The following is a 23822-nucleotide window of genomic DNA, read 5'->3' as shown; positions in this document are numbered from 1 at the left end:
TTTAAAAATAACTCTTTAATCATATGCACATGAGGGGAATAAAGGGCGGCACCAGGCTGACTGGGGAAGGGTGTAAGGTATTTTCCCTTTGTCCCCATGTCAGCTTGGCACAGTTCTGAAATCACACACACAAGTGGAACTGGTTTGGGAAGTAGAATAAGAGGACTGAAGAGACAAAGGCAGGAAAGGAGAGGCAAGGGCTCGCAGTAGTTTCAGTCGGTGGACTCCAACACAGATTCACTCAGAGCAAGGTCCCAGTAGTGTTCAGCCCCATGCTTTTTGAAGTGCTCTCGAGCCATGTTCTCTGTAGGGCACTGTTTGAACTTCATCTCCCCAAAGCTCCGGTCTTTGGCTGTACCCTGGGAAAAAGACAAAATTTATAATAAAAACACTTAAAAAAAAAAAAAAAAAGATTTACTTACTTTTAAGATTTTTTTAAAAAGTGTTTTTTTAAATTTATTTTTTGAGAGAGAGAGGGTAGGGAGACAGAGAGAATCCCAAGCACAATCTGCACTGTCAGCACAGAGCCTAACATGGGGCTCAGCCTCACAAACCATGAGATTATGACCTGAGCTGAAATCTAGAGTCAGACGCTTTAACCGAACCACCCAGGTGCCCCAAGATTTTTATTTAAATAATCTCTACATCCAACACGGGTCTTGAACCTACAATCCTGAGATCAAGAGTCACAGGCTCTACCGACTAAACTAGCCAGGCACCCCAAAACACTGCAATTTTTTTTTAATTCTTTAATTTTTAAAAATTTAATTAAAAAAAAATTTTTTTTGATCTTTATTTTTGAAGGATAGAGAGAGACAGAGTGTTGAGAGGGTAGGAGCAGAGAGACAGGGAGACACAGAATCCAAAGCAGGCTCCAGGCTCTGAGCTGTCTGTCAGCACACAGCCTGACGCGGGGCTCGAACCCGTAAACCACAAGATCATGACCTGAGCCGAAGTTGGAGGCTTAACCGACTGGGCCACGCTGGCACCCCAAATTCTTCAATTTTTTTTTTTTTTTTTTTTTTATTTTTTTTAAATTTTTTTTTCAACGTTTATTTATTTTTGGGACAGAGAGAGACAGAGCATGAACGGGGGAGGGGCAGAGAGAGAGGGAGACACAGAATCGGAAACAGGCTCCAGGCTCTGAGCCATCAGCCCAGAGCCCGACGCGGGGCTCGAACTCACGGACCACGAGATCGTGACCTGGCTGAAGTCGGACGCTTAACCGACTGCGCCACCCAGGCGCCCCTCTTCAATTTTTTTAACATTCATTCATTTTTTTGAGAGACAGAAACAGAGTATGAGTGGGGGAGGGGCAGAGAGAGAGGGAAACAGAGAATCTGAAGCAGGCTCCAGGCTCCAAGCTGTCGGCACAGAGCCTGACACAGGGCTCAAACTCACAAACTGCAAGATCATGACCTGAGCTGAAGCCAAACGCTCAACTGACTGAAGCACCCCAAAACACTGCAATTTCTAATGTAAATCAGATATAATATATACTCTTTTTTTTTTTTTTTAAATTTTTTTTTCAACGTTTATTTATTTTTGGGACAGAGAGAGACAGAGCATGAACGGGGGAGGGGCAGAGAGAGAGGGAGACACAGAATCGGAAACAGGCTCCAGGCTCTGAGCCATCAGCCCAGAGCCTGACGCGGGGCTCAAACTCCCGGACCGCGAGATCGTGACCTGGCTGAAGTCGGACGCTTAACCGACTGCGCCACCCAGGCGCCCCTATATACTCTTTTCTAAACCCTAATAACATGTGTGTAGCAATGTAGTTGAACGTGATTTTATGTTAAAAACTATTTTAACCTCCATTCCCTTGGATATTTGTGAGTCTTCATGAATTTATAGGCATAAAGGTTTCAGGTTTTTTGGTTTTTTTTTTTTTTTTACTGAATGGAGGATGAGAAAGTCTGTGCTCTGATTGATACCTCGGTGGAAAAGCAAGTCAGGAAGGACTATGGAGGATGAGATGGGATGACCTAGTTGCCCATCAGGCCTCTACGACTAGAGGACCTTTAAGGAAAGAACCAGAGGCTAAACGGACTCTTTCCGCAAGACCCAGTAAGACTGTATACAAGCAGGAGGCTTTGGGGTCCACTGACAAACAAGAATATGAGGGTGAGGTGAAGAGGGGAATGGGAGCAGTGAGGGGGGTACCTGAAGAGAACTACAATAGAAAAAGATACATTACTGGGTGTAACCACATTCTCACCCAAGGCACCAACAACAGTGAAGTCATAAAGTGCTATCTCAAGAGGCTTTCAGGGATCAGATTCCAATAAGAAGCTAGAGTAGAACCTGGCTTGTTTCTGAACCTGAGATACAATTCTTATGGACTCTCAAAGGTAACTGAAAGAGATGAAGGGGGTAGGATATTAAATATCCAGGATGCAGGTGAGGTAGTTATTATAGCCTAATTTTGTATGCATAATAAACTGGAGGAATCTGGGATAAGATAGAAGAATACACGAAAAACAGTAAGAATTGCCTATAAAAAGTGGTCTTAAAGAACTGGGGAAATTGGAAAGGGACCATTTCAGTAAGTGCTCTTCTGTGTTATTAGAATTAATAGGCATTCACTACCTTTGAAATAATATAATACTTTTATAATAAAGAACTAGTTACTAAACGAGTGCATTAAAAAAATAAAAGATAGGGGCGCCCGGGGTGGCTCTGTTGGTTGAGCATTGGACTCTTGATTTCAGCTCAGGTCATGATCTCATAATTTGTGAGATTGAGCCCCCTGTTGGGCTCTGTGCCGATAGGGTGGGATTCTCTCTCTCTCTCTCCCTCTGCCCCTCACCCACTTGTGTGTTCTCTCTTTCTCTCTCAAAATAAATAAACTTAAAAAAATTTTTTTTTAAATTAAAAATATACATGCACTCAACATACATGAATAAAATGAAAACATTAACTCAACACAAAGGTAGAAGATATTTACAATGTAAAAAAATGTATTTTGGCGTGGGAATAAAAGGATTACTGCAACACATTAGGTTAAGGAATTACTAAAACAAAATTTAATGCTTCCTGGAAAAATAGGATGGTATTTTATATGCTCACAAACAATGAACAATCCTTATTTCACATCTTGGCCTGAAAAAGCATATGCATTCATTTATTCTTCAGAGCTAATACTGGTTCAGGGTGCCTGGCTGGCTCAGTTGATAGAACGCACGACTCTTGATCTCTGGGTCATGAGTTCAAGCCGCATGTTGGGTGTAGAGCTTACTTAAAAAAATAAAAAAAATTTTAAAATTAAAAAAAAAAAGAAAATAAAGAGGAACTAATATTGGTTCATTAAGATTTCAGGGATGAAGGACCTCTATAACCATAAAAAAATTGTATTTTACAGAGCACTATTACATCATAATCTAATTCTGGTCTCAGAAAACTGACAAATAGAAAAAGGAAACAAAATCCACATTTTTGTAGACAAACCAACAGTAATTGATATTAAGTGTCTTGCCCCATTTGAGCAGCTAGTAAGTGGTAATGCCCAGACTCCTAACTTTATATTCTTAAGTCTAATACTTCTTTCACTATTATCCAGACAAAAAAAAAAAAAAAAATTCCCAGTGATTCATCTCCCTCTTTCTAAGTCTCATATCCATGACTGTGAAATAAACAACTCAGTCAAGAATTTATATTCTTGCCACCAGTTTTCCATACTCTTCCCCCGATGGCATATACTATACACTCATCAATTTAAAATATAGTCAGGAAGAATCTGCTGCCGAACATGTAACAATGAATTCCAAAAGGAAACATGAACTACTTAAGGAATCAATCATTGCTTAGTTTTACCATTCCTTTGCTCCACTAGAACAGTATAAACAACCAGGAACTAGCTGAAGTTCTGCTTCAGTGTTTAACAAAAGATCACCTACCTCCCAGACTAGTACACATTTGTTGGTTTTCTTCACAGCTTCCTCATCAGATTCCTCATCATCTGGAAAAGACAATATAGCTAAATCTTGCTCTAGACATAGAGACCAAGATTTAGGTTCTAAACAAAGAGTATTCAAGTGTACCCCAATTCTTTTAAAATATTGTTCCCCTTTCCATTGTATCAGGGTCAAATGTCTTCTGTTATCTTTATTTCCTGCAAATCAGACTGAAAGTTCCAAACAGAGATACTAACTAATTCAACATTTACTGAGCACCTAATAAGTGTCAAGAGCTGCACCAGATACCAGGAATAAGGAGATAGAGACAAGGAATCAACAATAAAAACTTGTCCTAAGCACTTTGAAAACTAGGCCTCAGATGCCAAGACAACAGAGTCTGTTACTAAGGAGTTTGATCTAATGGAGGAGGGCAGATAAACCAAATGAAAATATCTTAGAAACACTTATAAAACAAAAGAAAATATAGGGCAATTATAGTGAAAAGTGTACTTTAAGTAAGGCATGAAAATATCTTAACTAAGGACACAAAATTTTTATAAAAGGGCCAAAGTTAGGAAAATTAAGAAAAGTATGACTGTCTGCACATGTTAAATGCTAACCCAGGTCTGCAAAGGGGAGAATGAATATGGATGGAAGAATGATGGTCAGAAGGGTGTCAAATATATTTTATACATATATAAAATTGGGCAAAAGAATGAAAAGTATGTATGTGTATGTATGTATATATACGTGTGTGTGTGTATAATTTTGCCTTCAACCCTTTAAAAACGTCTTTCAAGAGGCGCCTGGGTGGCTCAGTCAGTTGAGTGTCCAACTTTGGCTCAGGTTATCATCTCACGGTTCGTGGGTTCGAGCCCCATGTAGGGTTCTGTGCTGACAACTCAGAGTCTGGAGCCTGCTTCAGATTCTGTCCCTCTCTCTCTCTCTCTTTCTCTCTCTCTCTCTCTCTGTCCCTCCCCCACTCGTGCGCTGTCTGTCCCTCTCTCAAAAATAAACATTAAAAATAAATAACTTCTTTCAAAAAATAATATAGACAATGCACATATAAAGTGCATAGTTGGCTGAATTTTCACAAACTGAATAGACTCCCATAACTAGTGTCCAGATCGGGACAGACAGGGAAAGCAGCTGGCAGAAACACCCTGAAGGCCAGGGAGAAGAATAACATGCACATCATCACGTAATAAATATGTAGGCATGAATGTCTACATGTTCACAGTCCAAACGGGTTTTTCTACAATTCCTAAACATTATCTAGTGTGAGCAAGTGTCAGTGGGAGGGAGTAGATGAATGGACAGAGTACCACCCCACCTCCCACTCCATCCCCTCTAACCCCCATTCACCATCTCCCTTTGTGTTAGATGTCTGTTCATCCCACTTTATCCGATGCAGCATAAGACGCTTAAATTTCTTCTGGGCCTTGGGGCCTGGAAACAGAGAAGGAGAATTTTGCCAGAGTTGTAGATGATGATGAAGTAGAAAGAACCTCTGAGCTCATCTGATACTCAGCCATTAATGTGGTAGTTGAAGCAATACCAGGAACTACATCTTAGGTCCTTTTGCTCCAATAAACACAGAAACAGAGGCCCAGGATATTATACCCAGGTATGGCTCTAAAACTCTATCTTTTCCTCCTTTCTCCCCACCATGCTAATCACTTCAAAGCCTAGGGTTGTGTGGGGACAAGTCTCCTTCAGTTTTTCAGACTCACCCCCTTCCACTACTACCACGTTGACATCCTTGTGCAGTACCACCACCCCTGTCAGGTACAGTTGCCCAGCATTGGCCTCAATCTTGAACTTCTTGGCTGGGTTGCTCAAATTTCGAACTCTGGAGAAGGGAAAGTTTAGTTATGGCTTTTGTTTCAGTTAGCATCAGTAGCTGCCTGAATGGAATGGCAAACAAACAGATGGATCCAAAATGGTTTTCTCTCTAAAAACAAAAATCTGCGGAGTAAGTAAGGAAATACACTAATGCTTGAAAGGTAAAATCAATGAATCTAGAAGTAATTCCACTGTCTTATACTTCAAAGACTAGCACTGTATATACCCTATAATAAACACCAGGTAATCAAAATTTACTCTAAGGAAAGAGATATTTACCATCATCCAAAAAAATGTGTAAGCTAATTGTTCTTGACAGTATAGGATCAACAAATTCTTTGCCTTCTAGATGCTTATAATGTAGTCAGAATGCTACTCACGGAAAATTTCTAGAAGGCTACATGAAAAACTGTTAGTAGCAATTACCTACAATAAGTGGTACTAAGGGTTCAGAGAGTAGGGGTCTTGTTCAGCAAGGCCCTTCTGTATTGTTAGATTAAAAAAAATCCTCATATCACTTTCATAGTAAGGAACGAGTTATTAAACACTAGCACGTTTTAAAAAATGGAAGGAACATATGCACTCAACATAAAAGAATAAAATGAAAACATTAATTCAGCACCAAGGTAGAACATATTTACAACATATTAAATATATTTTGGAGTGGGAATAAGAGGATTACTGCAATACATCAGGATAAGGATATAGTTACTGAAGAAAGAAACTTTTAATGCTGCCTGGAGAAATAGGGTATTTTCTGTTCCACAAAGGATGAATGATCCTTAGTTCACATCTTGGTCTCAACAAGTATATTCACTCATTCATTCTTCACAACTAGTACTGGTTCACTGAGAAGCCCCCAGAGACAGAAGAGTAAGTCTTTAATCCTCATCATTATAAAAGCTTTAACTAGCTCCTGATTCATGTTGGGGTCATTAGAAGTGAGTAGATATTGATGTTAGGAATGCTTTAGACCACAGTGATTCTGCCTCAAGCACTTGGAAAACTTTTGGCATTTCTAAGGGAAAGGCTGGCCCAGTTTGGACACCTACCTATATACAGATATGTGTACCCCCTGTGAAATGTCTTCTTTAAGCTTTTTAATTTTCTTGACCTTTCTCTGTTCTGCTGTAAGTTTTCGGGCAGCGTTGGCCTCTTCATGCGCTCTGTCGTGACAGGAAGGACATCCACAAGTGAGAAAGGCATTGAAGATCAGAGGCAAAGCTGAGGGAAAGAGAGAGCAACGGAGGACTCTCCCCTCCCTCCAAATATGGATCCCCCCAGAAGAGTCTGGGAAAGGTACTTGCCCTGGGTTTCCACCCAATCCCATGGCACTTACTTCTGTCTTTTTGCCATCTGAGCTCTGACATGGGCTTCTACCTTCGTGGGGTCTTGAACAGCTTCTGTTCCTAATACTCGCATCAAATTTGAAATTCTCACTGCAAGTGGAGAGAAGATTAAATTAAATTTCCAGCTGGGATAACCTGGCACCTCTTCTCTATCAATTCATAACTGTTTACCTATTTCAAATCCCTGCTCAAAGCTCACTTCCTCTAAAAACCTCTACCTTGAAAAGCCCATCCAAAGAACTCAGCATTTGTAGAAAGTCACATAATATATATAGTTGGTATACATTTATTTACACTGCTTGAAAATTTATGACAGATAAGGAGTTTTATTTCTTTGGTATTTTTCACTCTGTTCACAACATGTAGTGAAAGATCCTGAACATATCAGTGCTCACACAAAATATTACTGAATGATAACAAAACTACAGGAGTGAGGGTTTAATAATATTTTCATTTTTCAACTATAGAATCACGTACATAACAACTGTGCAAACAGTGCAACTATTATCTTCATGAATTTCAAGACCATTATTCCTTCAGGAAGATCAGAATATGATATATTTTTATACTTAAAAAAGAAAAAGCTTTAAATGACCTCTACAGTGAATATGTTGATCTGTCTTTAACATTTCATTTTATTTATTTATTTTCTTAAATGTTTATTTTATTTTTGAGAGAGAGCGAGCAAGTGAGCAGGGGAGGGGCAGAGAGAGACAGAGGATCCAAAGCAGGCTCTGTGCTGACAGCAGAGAGCCAAATGCGGGGTTTGAACTCACGAACCATGAGATCATGACTTGAGCCGAAGTTGGATACTTAACTGACTGAACCAACCAGGCACCCCTAAGATTTTATTATTAAGTAATCTCTACACTCAACATGGGGCTCGAACTCACAACCGCAAGATCAAGAGTTGCATACTCTACTGACTGAGCCAGCCAAGCACCCCTATGTTGACCTGTCTTAGCCAGATTGTAGAAAATTTAGGAAAGGAAGAAAATAACCAATGAATGATTCTGAGAAACAGAAAGCACTCAAATATCAAGAGATGCAAAAGTTCCTCTGGAATTACACAGATAAACTTAACACCCTTTCATCCCTGCCTCTAAGATATGTACCTTTGGGTTCTGGAGGAGGCATCAGGCCTAGCCTGACTTTCTCTTGTAGTTCCTTCTGTGCTTCCCTCCTTGTTTGCCTTCGAAGTTTCTTCTGTTCCTTCTTGGTAAGATATACCCCCAGAGTAACTGGTGTGTCATTGTCAACTGCCAAGTAGAGAAATAAAATTACAAAAGCAATAAGCCTATTAGAAGGATGTAGGTGACTATCAATCACATTAAAAGAAACTTTAAGTGTTATTAGTTATCTTTAGTTTGCGATAGTATAGCATTTTACTATCTATCTATCTATCTATTTAAAAGGGTGGCGGGGGGAGGAAGGGGGCAAATCCTAAGCAGGCTCCACACTCAGCATGGAGCCTGACATGGGGCTCGATCCCACGACCCTGGAATTATTATGACCTGAACTGAAATCAAGAGTCAGATGCTCAACTGACTGAGCCACCCAGGCGCCCCAGTATGTTCCGTTTTTAAAAAACATTCTTATCTTTCATGAGAGTGTTCTAACTTGTTTTTTCTTGAAGTAGTTGACTGCTTTAATCAACTGAAAAGTGGCAAAGACAGAAAACAAAATTAGAGCTGCTCCAGTTGCTCTGCATGAGGATTTGGGGTACGTGGGGCCAAGATAATGAAATTTATAATTTTAGAGTTATAGGAATTGGGGAAAATCCTCTGGACTCCCAAAGCAGGTTTACTCAACTTTTAATTTTTTAAATTATTATTACTATATTTTATTTATTTTGAGAGAGAAAGCACAAGTGGAGGAGGGGTGGAGAGAGAGAATCCCAACCAGGCTCTGCACTGTCAGCACAAAGCCCAACGTGGGGCTTAAACCCACAAACCACGAGATCATGACCTAAGCCAAAGTCAGATGCTCAACGGACTGAGCCACCCAGGCGACCATATTATTATTATTATTATTTTTAAAGTTTATTTAAGTAATCTCTATACCCAACATAGGGCTCAAACTCATGACCCTGAGATCAAGAGTCACATGCTCTCCTGACTGAGCCAGCCAGGGGCTCTGACAATTTTTTAAAACAAATAAAATCCCTTACGTTCTTCTAATGATCCACACTGATGACAACTAAGTAGACTCTGGTTAAGTAATGAGTATCTTTACATTACACAACATTACAGAACATTACAATGATTATCATATACTATATTATCTCAAAGTCCCAATCTACTCTTCTAAACTTATTGGAGTTATTGGCAAGCAAATTTACTAATTGAGGTATTACCTCCTCTGTTCATCCCAAATATGATGAAAGTGTTAAAATCTTTTATGATCTACATAATTCTTGAAGAAGGCATTATCAATCAACATTATCTCTATATGTGACAAAGTTCTGTGTTCTAAATGACTTACCCAAGGGATTCAGCTAGTTAAAAACACAGCTGCAACTAAAACCTATCTCTTCTGAGTGAGCCAACAGGCTTTTGCTACAAAGATGATCAAGAGAGAAGAAGGCTGAAGACAAAGACGACTGAAGGGCAGTGGTGTACAAAACTGGAGTTGGGAGTCAAAGATGAGAACGCTTTTTAAAACCCAATTTGTAATATACTTCAGTTGAAACCATCTCTAGGTTAGGCCTCAATGCTCTAGACCTGCACTGTCCAATACTGTAGTCACAAGCCACGTACACTATTTAAACTAAAATTAATTAAAACAGAATAAAATTTAAAATTCAGTCTCTCAGTTGTATTAGTGCAACTCAGTTTTCAAGTGCTTGACGGTCACAAGTGGATAGTGGCTACTGCATGGACAGCACAGAGAACATGTGCTGTCCATTGTCACATGAAGTTCTATTGGATAATACTTCTCTAGAGCCTTGATTGAGTAATCTAGACATTACCTGGAGGGTTGAGTTGGGCTGGATGTTCAACAAGATTTGTGATTCCAAAATAGTCTTCTCTCTTGGGATTTTCCTCTGTACTAAAATTGGAGGAAGAAGGGAAAACAGGACATGTGGGTAGAGACAATTCTAAGAGAGAAGGAGTCTCAGAAACACAATGAAAAAATGCACTCTCCATAACATTCTAGCACCTTTTAGTGTGCATATCCACAACGTGTAATTGTATTACACATAATTTTCAAGATGAGAAAACTGGGTCCACTAAGGTTGGACATACAATCCACATCAGTCACTCTCAACCTTTTTCTACCCTAATATCCCTGATGGATGGATGCCACATTCTTTCACTAATAACAATAACTCCCTGGGACAGTGGTTGACAAAGGAAGGGTTAAGGGGAAAGACTGAGATACAGTTTCCTAAAGCCATGGATCAGAATTATAGAACGGATATAATTAAAGCTCTCCAAGTGTTTCTCAAATGATTTCATTCTTTCCCTCATCAATTAAGACTCCTTCCTCTCTATTGTAGGACTGGATCTTTAAGAAATGTAAAAGCCTATTATAGGTAGCAAAAAAAAAAAAATAACCATGTATAACAAAAGCAAATATAAACTTACATCCTTTCTCTTTTAGATCATTTGTGCCTTTTCCTTCCCATGTTAACCTTAAAAACTAAAAATAACTTATTCAACATATTTACAAATATAAGAGCCTGTATATGGCTACCTATTTCACTAGGATTTCATAATTTTACTTAATGCATGAGTATTACCTCTCCCAATAAAACTCTAGCCTTATTAAAAGGTATTAACTAACAAACTCACAGGTCAAAGCCATTGGGGATGATGTAAGAGTCCCACCACTCAATTTCAGGGATATCTCCTTCCTTTAGTTCTTTTTTAGGAGCAATGAGGGCCAGCCTAGTGGAAGTATGGATGCCTGTTTTTCGAGCTGCCTGTGAGATCTCTGCCTGCAGCTTCTCCAGTTGAGCCTAAAGACAAGATAAACAAAGATGGGAAGATAAATTGGAGTCACAGAAAACAGGGAAATAGTAGAATCCCAAATTTTAAAGTACTCCCTTGTTGCACTCTTTATGCCTAATGCAAAGAATTCATAATTTCTGAAAACTTAGAAGAAAAGAGGCATTCTACTTTATCCTTCACTTAGTTGATTTACATACAACTACCCTTATCACCATCCTTCACCCCACAGTGTGTGCCTGCGGCAAATACACAGAAATGGAATTCTATGAAAACTCCATTCTGAGAATGAAAACAAGAAGCAAAACTCACCGGATAGAGTCAATTCAACTCTCAAGGTGTATGGATTATCTGCAGTAAATGTTATATACCAGGCTAGCTTTCCTCAATCACGCAGAGGGTTCTGAATTGTTTCCCTCCACTGTCTGTATGTGAATTTTCAAAGTCAATTTTATTTCCACTTAAGTAGAATGGAATTAAGACAAATCAGCTAAAATTCAAGTATCCCAGGAATAAAGTAGTTTAAAAATCAGTCATTGAGGGGCACCCTGGGTGGCTCAGCTGGTTAAGAGACTGACTCTTTTTTTTTTTTTTTAATTTTTTTTTTTTCAACGTTTATTTATTTTTGGGACAGAGAGAGACAGAGCATGAACGGGGGAGGGGCAGAGAGAGAGGGAGACACAGAATCGGAAACAGGCTCCAGGCTCTGAGCCATCAGCCCAGAGCCCGACGCGGGGCTCGAACTCCCGGACCGCGAGATCGTGACCTGGCTGAAGTCGGACGCTTAACCGACTGCGCCACCCAGGCGCCCCTAAGAGACTGACTCTTGATTTCAGCTCAGGTCATGATCCCACAGTTTTGTGACTTTGAGGCCCACATCTGGCTCTGCGCTGACCCTGCTGAGGTTGCTTGGGATTCTCTCTCTCCCCGTCCCCTGCTTGCGCTGTCTCAAAATAAATAAATCAAAAAGAAATTAGTCATTGCTTTATTACTTGTGTATCTAATTGCCTAAAACTTTGAGAATGGAGTTGGCAGTATTTTAGGACTGTATTAAATTTCCTTTGTCACCTTCCTACCTTCTTCGAAGTTCTAGGTTATATTCTTTTTTTTTAAGATTTTGTTTTTAAAGTTTATTTACTTATTTTGAGAGAGACAGACACCGTGTGAGTGGGGGAGGGGCGGAGAGAAAGAGGGAGAGAAAGAGCATTCCAAGCAGGCTCTGCGCTGGCAGTGCAGAGCCCAAAGCGGTGCTTGAACCCACAAAGCCGTGGGATCATGACCTGAGCCGAAACTAAGGGTCAGATGCTTAACCGACTGAGCCACCCAGGCACCCCTGAAGTTCTAGGTTATATTCTAAACCAGATACCTTTGTCCGTAATCGTTGGGCAATCTTCTCAAATTTGCCCTTGTCATGGAATTTAAAAGTGCGTCTCTGGCGCTGGGAAGGGGCAATTGAGACTCGAGGGTCAAAAAAAGTATTAGACTCCATGTCTTCTGATGGCTTTTCTTTTAGCTGTTGTTTGAACTGTTCCCTTTTCACAGCACGAATATTGGCCTTCAGAGTGGGCATGCGATGTGTCAGCTCGATCTCTTTGCCTGTTGCATCTACAGTGCGACCTTGCTCGTCGAGAATCAGTGGTGTAGGTTTAGTTTGATCTTTTAACTCCACCTTCCTGAGAAACAGCCCACAAAGAAATAAATGCCATATGGGACAATAAATAAGGCAAACAAGAAACAAACAGAAAATGAAACAAATCAAACCAAACAAAGAGAACTAGGTTACACACAATTCTAGGGAACATAAACCCATCTGTGAAGAGTAACACCGTGACTGAAAACATCAAACTGAGTATGTGAGTACAGAGTAAAATCTGATGAAATGAATTTATATATTACATTGATAAGAATTTGCAAGCCTATCTTCACTCTGGAATTTCTGAATCAGACATAGTATGCCAAACCAATTGTAGGCGCTAAAAATAAAGTCTATCATCTTTATCCAGTTGTAGAGAACTCTCAGATCGGTATCATTCACTGAGGTCTAATGGATACAGTTCTGAGTTAGGAACCAGGAGACCAGTTCTATTCCTAGCTCAACAACAGATAAAGGATCTTAACCTCAGGGGCGCCTGGGTGGCGCAGTCGGTTAAGCGTCCGACTTCAGCCAGGTCACGATCTCGTGGTCCATGAGTTCGAGCCCCGCGTCGGGCTCTGGGCTGATGGCTCAGAGCCTGGAGCCTGTTTCCAACTTTGTGTCTCCCTCTCTCTCTGCCCCTCCCCCGTTCATGCTCTGTCTCTCTCTGTCCCAAAAATAAATAAACGTTGAAAAAAAAAAAAATTAAAAAAAAAAAAAAAAAAAAAGAATCTTAACCTCAGTTCTACCAATTATAAAAAGAAGCTAATAAATTCTGCCACGAGCAAGCTAAGAGAATTCAATTGGTATTTATTAAGCACACGTAAGAAATATGAAACTGTAAGAAATGATTTAGGTTCCTTGGGAGAAAAGGATCAGTAACATTCAAAGGTATTTATTGCTTCTCCAGCTTCAGAAATACTAAGGGGTTCCACGAAACAGATACTCACGGGGGAGCAATGCCCATGGCGTGGAGATTGGCCAGGCCCACCATGTTGGCGTTGCCAATGAGTCCTGGCTTCAGTGCCAGCTGGGCTTGGATGCGGGCTTGTAGTTCAGCTGCTTTCCTCGCCTTCTCAATGGCATCATTCATGAAAGTGGCAGCCTGGGAGGGCTGAATAGTGTTGCCAATTGGAAGTCGCTCTGGCTGGGAAGAAGAAGGAGTCTTTGGCTGTGAGAGAGGAGAAAAAAGAAATCAGAATCAGAAGAATTAGACAGGCGGACAGGTCACACATGTAGACTGGTAGATGGTGGCATGGAACATGCAGTGACCTTCCAAACTCAAATGAGTGGATAGCAAGAAAATGAGAGTGGATGGCAAGAAATTCTTTGCTAAAGAGTCTTCATTTCAGAGTAATCTAAGCACAATACCTGAGGTGTAGGGGGGCTAATGAAGCTCAGCTGTTTTTTCCTCTCCTCAATTTGCCGTGTTGCTGCCTCCATCATCTGTTTGATCTGCTCTCGGGGGGGGGGGGGGGGGGGGGGGGGGGGAATTAAAAAACTGTTAATATCTCTTTTATTTCTCCTATACAGGTTCCTAAACACAAAGGGCTTTTCAGGTCTAGAGAACTAAAAATTTTTTGAATGAACCCACCATATTCTGCCTGTACCACAGGCTACAAAATTCAGTAAAGAAAAGCCTACATAGCTGAGCACTGAAACATTTCAACCCATCTTCCTCAAGCAGGAGTGGCATGGTAGGTAGTAACATAGCTTGATGATTAAGACTCAGGTTAACAGGGGCGCCTGGGTGGCTCAGTAGGTTGAGCGGCCGACTTCGGCTCAGGTCATGATCTCGCAGTCCATGAGTTCGAGCCCCGCATCGGGCTCTGTGCTGACAGCTCAGAGCCCGGAGCCTGTTTCAGATTCTGTGTCTCCCTCTCTCTGACCCTCCCCTGTTCATGCTCTGTCTCTCCCTGTCTCAAAAATAAATAAAACGTTAAGAAAAAAAAAAAAAAAAAAGGACTCAGGTTAACAGAAACCTGAGCTTGAATCTTAACTCTGCCACTTAATGCTTATGTGACACTGGACATGGTATTTAATCTCTAAAACTCCAAGTGCCTAAAAAAAGGTAACAACAGACCCACCTTACAGGGCTATTATGAGCATTTAAACAAAACTCTTGGCAGAGTCCACACAAATTATACTTTTAAGTTTATCTATTTAATTTTGGAATCTCTACATCCATGGTGGAGTTTGAACTCACGACCCAGAGATCAAGAGTCACATGCTCTTCTGACTTGAGCCAGCCAGGAGCCCCAAATTATCATACTTTTGATGAATTCCTGCTTTGGGTAACTGGAGACAACAACGCAAAGATCTGTTTCCTATCCTGTGTAAAATACTTCTTCTGTCCTAAAGAATATGAGAATAATAACCTTTGAGAATACAATCAAATAATTCTTGAATTTTCCAAAAGAAACCTTGCTGTGAAGGTGTTTCAAGATATATTTTTAAATTAATCACACACACAAAAAATTTTTAATGTTTATTTACTTTGAGAGAAACAGAGGGATAGGGAGAGAGGGTGGGGCAGACAGGGAGGGAGAGAATCCCAAGTAGGTTCCTAGTATCAGCGCAGAGCCTGGACATGAGGCTTGATTTCACAACCTGAGCAGAAATCAAGAGTCACATGCTTGAACAACTGACCACCTAGGTGTCCCTAATTTTTCCTTTTCCTTTTTATTTTAGAGCCAGGGGCAGGGCAAAGGGAGAGAGAGAGAATTCCAAGCAGGCTCCATGCTCAGTGCTGAGCCGGACACAGGTCTTGATCCCACAACCCTGGGAGCCGAAATTAAGAGTTGGATGCTCAACTGACTGAGCCACCCAGGTGCCCTAAAGTTTATTTTTGACATCTTTTTTGTGTAAGTGATATATTTACATAGTTCAAAATGCAAAACAGTACAAAAGAGTATACTGTGAAATCTTCTACTCCTACTCTCTATAAAGCACCAGTATCTTTCCCTGCAGAAATATCATATATAAATATATATAAGCAAATTCATCCACCCACCCACACACATATATGTATATATTCTGTTCTTCTTCCAAGAGACTTTAAACAGCACAAGAAATATTTATTATGTACGTAGTACCAAAATTGTTTTAAGAAAGCCCATTTTAGGGGCACCTGGGTGGCTCAGGTGGTTAAGCAGCTGACTTTGGCTCAGAGTCTAGAGCCTGCTTCAGATCCTATGTCTCCCCCCTCTCTCTCTCCCTCACTCCCTCTCTCTGTCAGTTAAGCGACTGACTTCAGGTCATTTTTGTGGGTCCGAGCCCTGCGTCAGGCTTTGTACTGACAGCTCAGCGCCTGGAGCCTGCTTTGGATTTGGTGTCTGTCTCTCTCTCTCTCTCTCTCTCTCTCTCTGCCCCTTCCCTGCTCATACTCTGACTCTCTCAAAAATAAATAAAACATTAAAAAACAATTTTTTAATTAACAAAAAAAAGAAAGTCCATTTTAAAAACGCAGATAATTCTTATTAAAAACAAGTCAACTTGAAATTATTTTAGTGGATTATAGCATGTCAGCATTATATTTGGAAATTCTCCTCTGTCATCAAGCTGAGTTCTGATGAGTTCAATAATTTTCTCAATGACCCAACGAGGTAGACAACTGGGCAAATAATGTATGTAACACCCTTGTTTGCCACATAACAGGTGCTCGTAAATGTTATTTCAATAGCCTTCAGGTGGAATACTCCTAGTTAAACTGAGAAATGATAAAACATAGAGCAGTAAACAAAAGTTTCCCAATGCTAAATACTAATTCAAATCAAGGTCATGATGAATCTGGACCCCTGCATCTCTCACTTCTTCAGTTCATAGAATCACTGCTTTCAGTCCCTAATTACTCACCTGGAGCTTAGTCAGCATGCCAGGACTCTCTGAGGGAGGCCCAGGGATCACTTCAGGCTCCTCTTCCACCTCCTCAAAACGTGGTATCCGTCGCTTCTTTACTCCTGATGATTCCTTGGAGATCTCAGAGTCATCACCAAACACTTCCTAAAGAAACCCAAGATGACAGAAGAGTTTTCTCCCTGCCCATGGGAGAAGGGAAGAATCATCCTAGTCCCTACCAGCATTTTGTAGCTTTCCCCAGAGTCCTTTAGACCCTCCACCAAACGGACCATCTCGCCCAACTTCATCGTTCTCCTACTCCAGTCAAGCAAATTTCATCACCATGTCCTTATAAATGTTCCCATCTCAAGGTCTTTGCCAATACTACTGCCTACATTTGCAATGATATCCCTCAACTTTTTCCACACCCCTGTTCCAAGTCCTGCCTAAAACTCGCCTCAGGAAGTTTTCCTCACTAATAATCTCATCTCACTCTGATCAAACTGTTGTTTCATATCCTCTTAGCACTTAAGAGCTGGGTTCATATTACATAAAATTACATTGTTAATATTCTGTTTGCCAAGTGTTAAGTCTTCCAATGTTAGTACCTTCTCCCAATTAGAGTCTAAGCTCTTTCAGGACAGGGGTTTTCTCTTTCTTCTTCAGTATTACCCAGTAACACTCTGTTCTCATCAAACAATGGGAACTCAAATACGCTGACCAATTTGCAAGGTGAATTTAACAGGACCAAGAGTGGCCAACTGGAAGGGACAACGGGAAAAAGCAAATGTACACACCGGTGGTAGGCTTTGGGTGACATCCCCTCTTCACTAGGAGGGCTCGTGTTTTGCAAGGACATATCCTCGGCCAGGGGCGAGCGCTTCCTGGAACTCCTACAGTTCAAGAAAAAGGACTCTCCCATAATATATTGTGTGGGGTGGGGACCTGAACGGACCAAAATGGGACCCGTATCCCAAAACTACCTAGATACCTCCTTCAAGAAACCATTTTTATCAATCCCACCCAATGTAGTCACTTCATTCACAGCATGCCTCAGCCCTTACACAGCCACATGCCCTATTATAGCATTAATTTCACTCCACGGATCTGTGCAAATCGTGGATTAAGCATTCCCACGTAAACATACCAAATTCAACATCAGTCTGAAACCCTACAGTCATCTCTAAAATTTATATGAGACTGCTACTTATATTCTGTTGTGCCCTTCCTTAAATTGCAAATTCCTTTAAGGCAAGGACTATTTCTCATTCCTCTCACCACCCACGATGACTTAAACACAAAAGGCACATGACCCTCTATTTCTCTTGGTTCTACAGCCTGGCCAGGGACCAAGCAGACATTGCTTATTCACTCTTTGTGCCCCAGGAAAAGCAATAGGATAGCCAAGGTATCAAATGCACTTTGGAAGGTTTGATGGGAGCCACAGAAAAGACTTTTTTAAAGCAAAAGAAAAGAGATAGAGAAACCAGCCACCTGACGCAGCTACTATTGAAAAAAGGCATGACCAATCAGCAACTACAGAATAAAAAGTGAAGGAAGTAAGACTGTAATGATGGTCCTTTTAAGTAGTCCACTCATGGGGCCAGATGACCAGCCATATGCTATATAGCAAACAGCAGGTTCTCAAGACATACAGTAAATAATAATTTTTGTTAGGTATCCCATCTACAAGTCCACTGTAGAAAAACCTCTAAAAGGAACAACAGGGAGGTTTACAACAGTGGAGTCACATTCTGAAACATCTATTAGGTATCAAGTAAACCAACACATAAAACCTTAGAGTGATCAACTTATAGGTAGTAGTAAGGGGGGGGGGGGTAGGGAGGAGGAGACAAAGGGAAATGTAAGAACTAAAACTCCTAACTGTACGTGAAAAAGGACAAAGCTACCAATTGTTTCCCTGAAGTATTTCAACCCATGAACTTACGTAGTTCACCATCATAAGATGGTGATAATAAAAGCTCACCTCCTCTCCTTTAATGTCTTAGTATCTCTCTTGAATATTATGTATTCTAATATTAAATATCAAAGTGTGAGTCAGGTAAGCTTAGCAAATTTATTACCATTCAAAACACTCCCAAGCTCATCAGATAATTAACTGTAACCTACCTTTAGCTCTCGTTTTCTGCTCCTGTCACTGCTAGACTTGGAATGTCTAGAACTCCGGCCTTCCTCCACAGCCTCAAATAGTTTGTCCACAAATCGGAGAGTAGAATCATCAAGAAAAGGTTTCAGATGGTCTGACAGGAAAAAAAGAGGTGGTAGGGTTGAAAAAGTTAGAGTACAAGGAGTGAGTGGGTAGCTCAGTTGGTTAAGTGCCCGGCTCTTGATTTCTGCGCAGGTCATGATCTCATGGTTTTTGAGTTTGAGCCCTGCATCGGGCTCTGATGTGACAGTGCAAAGCCTGCTTGGGATTCCATTTCTCTCTCTCTGCCCCTCCCCTGCTAGCACACACAGGCTCTCTCTCTCTCAAAATAAATAAACTTAAAAAAAAAAAAAAAAAAAAAAAAAAAGACAAAGTAACAGTACTTAGTCCAATATTAGGCATATAACAGACACCAACACTGGAATTTTACCTCCAGGAGGGAGGGAAATGTTTTCCTAAGTTCTTTGTAGGATTCCCATAAATCCTCTTATATTGAATGACCTTGCCCTATGAGGTAAAAATACAGTTACAATTTTTTGCAGTAAGAAGTAGCAAAGCCAGAGCAATCTATTCAGGTTGAACATCAAAGTTAATGATGAATAATCACCCTAACTCTTCCCAAAGAGCAAGCTGGAAGAGACTACTATTAACAAATTCTACCTCCCTCAACTTTTTTCATAAACTTGGTTTAGTTATCACTCTGAACTTGAATCTACCCATCTGACTTTAGCATATTTTTTCTTTCTTTTTTTTTTTGAGAAAGAGAGAGCGAGTGAGCCCCCACAAGCAGGGTGAGAGGGAGAGAAAGAATCTGATGCAGGCTCTCCACACCCAGTGCAGAGTCTGAAGCAGGGCTTACACTTACAAACCGTGAGATCATGACCTGAGCCAAAATCAACAGTCGGCCACTTAACCAACTGAGCCACCCAGGTGCCCTTAGCATCTTTCCTAAGTAAATATAACTTAGTTGATTCAACTGACTTGACATTGGTCAAAGGAAGTCAGTCTGAGATTCAAAATATGTCATAAATGGGGTACCCAGTTGGCTCAGTTGCTAGAGCCAGCATCTTGATCTTGAGATCATGAGTTCAAGCCCCACATTGGGCATAGAGCTTACAATTAAAAAAATAACAAATAAAAAACAAAATATGTCACAAATAGTATTAAAAAAAGGGAAAAAGCAAAATTAGTCATTTAGGCTATTTCCAACATAATGCAGGAGAAAATAATATGTGGCCTAATTTTTTTTAGACACTCCCAGCAGAGAGAATTTGGGGAAGTTCAAAGCAGTGTTTGGGATCCTGCTATAAGTCAAAAGATTCATAAAACAGGGGCTCCTGGGTGGCTCAGTCAATTGAGTGTCCAACTTTGGCTCAGGTCATGATCTCAAGGTTCATGAGTTCAAGCTCCATATCAGGCTTGCTGCTGCCAGCCTGTCAGCATGGAACCTGCTTTGGATCCTCTGTCTCCCTCTCATTCTGCTCCTCCCCCACTTGCATACTCTCTCTCTCTCTCAAAAAATAAAAACATTAAAAAAAGATTCATAAAAGGACATACCAGCTGCCTTCTTCTTGTCCATGCCCTTCCCCACACAGTTCAGTGCTGCTGTGACCACTGTGGGCTCTGAGAAACCCAGCACCCTCTTCACTGTCTTCTCTATCCATGGCTTCAGTTCATCCAGCTCCCTCTTAGACAGTGCCATTCTTCCAGGAAACGGAGGGTAGCTCAAATGGGATTCAGTCCTGCACCTAAAAAAAAACAGGAGAACACGTAGTTAGAGGGTAGGAAAAGAGCACCCCAAGCAATGTTTAGTGTATCAGGAATGCCCTCTCCGCCTCTCTTCCCAATCCTTAGGCAAGTTCCTGCATTTCATTTCGACCTAAATACTTTCTCTAAAACCCATTACTTAAAAGCAGAAAGAACTACATTTCATTTGCAACTCTAACTCAGTTAGGTATCAGTGGATCAGTGAAATCTAGGGAATAAACAAACCAACCCTGGGAATAACCTAGTCTGAGAAATGAGTTCTAGCTTCTTTTCTGATCTTGTCATAACAAGGATTGGCAAACACATAACCTGAAAACAAGACTGAAAAAACCCACCCAGAGGCCAGCTTTTCTTTCTTTTTTTTTTTTTTTTAATGCTTATTTATTTCTGAGACAGAGAGAGACAGAGCATGAGTGGGGGAGGGGCAGAGAGTGGGAGACACAGAATCAGAAGCAGGCTCCAGGCTCTGAGCTGTCAGCACAGAGCCCGACTCGGGGCTCAAACTCACAAACCGTGAGATCATGACCTGAGATGAAGTTGAACGCTCAACCAACTGAGCCACCCAAGTGCCCCCCAGAGGCCAGCTTTTCTATCTCTCCTGCTTCCAGGTAGGCATTCCTTAACCTAGCCTTGACCTGTAGGATTCCCTTCTTTTAAGGAATGGTGGTGGGGGGGTGGGGAGGGGGAGAGAGAAAGGGCTATCCAGGTCAGCCATCCTATATTAAAGTTCATAATCCTGGGGTGCCTGGCCGGCTCACTTGTTATGGCATGTGACTCCTGATCTCAGGGGCATGAGTTCAAGTAGCACACTGGGCGTGGAGCCTACTTTAAATAAATGAAACATTTAAAAAAATAACAAATCTTATAATCCTTAAGAATGCTGTCACTTATCTCTACAGTCATATTCATCCCTGTGGGAATTCTGTACCCAGATCACGTTCTCTCATGTTCTACTCTGTCAGTTGACTTTGTAAGATTAATTCTTCACCTCAGAAAAGAAGGTCATCATTTTGGATGTACTTTCTCTCTCTCCCTTTTCATCTTTATTCTTCTACTTTTTAGCTTAGCAGAGAAAACACTATCACAAAGGACACCCTACAACAAATCTTTGTTATTTAATGCAAGTTAATATAATTCTTCAACATTATTCATTTTACATTTTTGATCTCCTACTTAAACAGCAAAACTCATAAGCATAGAGAAAATTTTATTTCCCTGATTTTCTCCATAAGTGCTTAAATCAATAAACTGCACTGACCTCCGTTTCCAAGCTAACTTCCTCCCAGCACTGCTACAAATCAGGGTCTCCGGTAGTCAATCTTTCAAGATGTTTTAAGACCTCTTTTCTCCTAAAAGATAGTCTGATTAATTTCTACTTTCTTGGCAGGTTTACCCTCTCTATAAGACCTGTTGCTAAACAGCATATTTAATTTTGGCATAACCATGGGAAGCCAGTAGATTAAAATCAAGAAACTAGGAGTGAAAGATTTTGTGTTTCAGGGACATGTTCTATGAATAATTCTATGGCAGCTCTATTCACCTATATCATGATAGAGTATAGTTTATAAATCTCTGTATATTAAACATGCATTACTCAAAAGAAGCATAGACACCACAGAGAGTGAAGAAAGAGTTCACACTGAACATTTGGGTCACTGTTTACCAGCTTTGGGGCAAGTAATTCCTCTGAGCCTCGGTCTACTCATCTTACAAAATGAGGACAATCTGCCATACCTTCATCATTCTTCATCATTCAGTAAATATTTATTGTATAATTACTAAGTCTCAATCAGTGCACTGGGTGCTGCGGATACCTACAACGGTGAACGTATCAGACAATCCTCGCCTTAACGAGGCTTACATTCCACTAGAATTGAATCATGGGCTAGAAAGCGTAAGCAATTTGAAAAGCCAAAGCAACAAATGAGCTACCACTCTATCAGATGAAACGTGTGCCCAAATACTATACTAACAAATGTATTCAACTTCAACTCAATCTTCTAGGAAACTAAAGAGCCAGTGGACAAAAATAAAAGTTCCCAACAGTCACTAGCTTTGTCATTAATCAAATGTTCAACAATAACTGCCTGGGACGGGGCGGGGTGGGGTGGGGGTGGAAGAAGAGGTAGGCAGAAGGATCTCTCAATGAGCAGGTAGCAGAATCCAATCTTCTGAAGAATCCCCTTACTCCGTGTTCTTTGCTACAACCTGAGTTTCCTTCCCTCTGCAACCCCTATTCTTCTCTGCTCTTTCCCTATCTCCCACTGGCTCCCCACCCCACCTTGTCCTCCCCAAACTCCCATCTTAGAGCCAGTCTCCCCACCCCGTCCCCTTCCCGCCCCCGCCCTTTTCCTCTTTACAATCTCACTCCAACCCATTCTCCCTCAGAACCTTGTACTTCTTCGGCTTCCTTCCCACTGAACCTTCCCGCCTGGGTCCTGCCCTCGGACTGAAACCTGGTCCTCACCGCTCGGACCACAGCATATCCACCCCGGGCCCGGGGTCACTACTCACCTCACAAACTTCAGCCCCTGAGACGGAGCCCGAACGTTACACCGGAACCGGAAACCCTCCGACCGCCCTACGGCCTGCCGTCGCTACCGCCACGGCCGCCGCCACGCCGCGGCCCCCCGACATGTGACGGGGAAGGGCGGGGCCACCGGTTCGCGCAGCCGTAGTAACCATCTTCTCGGCGGCGGCGCGCATGCGTGCCCGAGCTGTGAAGTTTGCCTGTTCAAGTTGCTACCTACTTAGGTTTCCCCAGCGAAATGCGGTAACTAGATTCCTGCGAAGTTAATGTTGCCTGAAGCAGAAATTGGGCTGCTTGCAGTACTCCTAGTGTGAAGACTAAGTGCGCTAAAAGCGGGACTTTTGCGTTCCGGTTAAACGCGGCCTGTCTGGTAGTAAGTAAACCTGAGAGTCGTGGTCGCTAGCATTATCCACCCCTCTTTAACCTTTCTCCCTTACTTAAGCGTGATGCCAGAGACTACCAAGAAAAATGAGAACATAGGAGGACTCTGAAGATAGCAGCTCCGCATTTGTTCCTTTTACTGTCTCATTCATTCACTGACATAGTAAATATTTGAGTGCCTACTACTATGTGCCAGGCATTATCTGAGAATGGATATCCCTTAATGATGAAGAACATGGGCTTTAAAGCCAGACTGTCTAGATTTGTATTCTAGCTCTCTCACTCATTAGCTGTGACATTAGGCAAGTTACTTAAGTCTGTTTCCTTACCTGTAAAAAAAAATCCACTTCGTGGGGCTGCTGTGAGGACCGCAAGAATGACGGAGGGTAAGTGCTTCTCAGCACTCAATAAAGGTTCATTATATATAATAATTAGCCAGTTGCCTCATAAATGTGTAAAAGACA

General features: G+C 41.3%; 1 protein-coding gene across 5 annotated transcripts; it reads right to left on the bottom strand.

Annotated features, from left to right (window-relative positions):
- On the bottom strand, positions 1–23094 carry PRPF3 (pre-mRNA processing factor 3). 5 transcript variants are annotated; one of them, XM_045479033.1, is made up of 17 exons: positions 22962–23084; positions 21706–21796; positions 20238–20428; positions 18644–18774; positions 16532–16678; positions 14048–14131; positions 13627–13847; positions 12410–12716; positions 10888–11054; positions 10062–10141; positions 8206–8349; positions 7081–7180; positions 6794–6907; positions 5630–5748; positions 5262–5345; positions 3897–3958; positions 1–359 (listed from the first exon to the last, which is right to left on the bottom strand). In XM_045479033.1, the coding sequence occupies exons 3-17, from the start codon at positions 20380–20382 to the stop codon at positions 213–215; spliced, it is 2052 nt and encodes a 683-aa protein (XP_045334989.1). In that variant the 5' UTR covers positions 20383–20428; positions 21706–21796; positions 22962–23084; the 3' UTR covers positions 1–212. The 5 variants fall into 5 exon arrangements, with proteins under 5 accessions (XP_045334989.1, XP_045334988.1, XP_045334990.1 ...); XM_045479032.1 differs by lacking the exon at positions 21706–21796 and having other exon boundaries at positions 22962–23094; XM_045479034.1 differs by lacking the exon at positions 21706–21796 and having other exon boundaries at positions 22839–22968.
- Positions 23095–23822: the final 728 nt, after the last annotated feature.

This window comes from Leopardus geoffroyi, chromosome C1 (assembly GCF_018350155.1).
Source record: "Leopardus geoffroyi isolate Oge1 chromosome C1, O.geoffroyi_Oge1_pat1.0, whole genome shotgun sequence".
In the NCBI taxonomy this organism is placed as follows: Eukaryota; Metazoa; Chordata; class Mammalia; order Carnivora; family Felidae; genus Leopardus; species Leopardus geoffroyi.
The sequence above is the reverse complement of the archived record's forward strand: the minus strand, read 5'-3'. Positions and strand labels throughout refer to the sequence as shown.

Excerpts from the sequence above, each read along its gene's own strand:
- PRPF3 (XM_045479032.1), bottom strand. The coding sequence starts at position 20,382 with ATGGCACTGTCTAAGAGGGAGCTGGATGAACTGAAGCCATGGATAGAG. Across the intron at positions 18,775-20,237 it reads GGACAAGAAGAAGGCAGCTG|ACCATCTGAAACCTTTTCTT; the intron begins GTATGTCCTTTT and ends TTTTCCTGTCAG. Across the intron at positions 6,908-7,080 it reads CAGATGGCAAAAAGACAGAA|AGCGCATGAAGAGGCCAACG; the intron begins GTAAGTGCCATG and ends CTGTCACGACAG.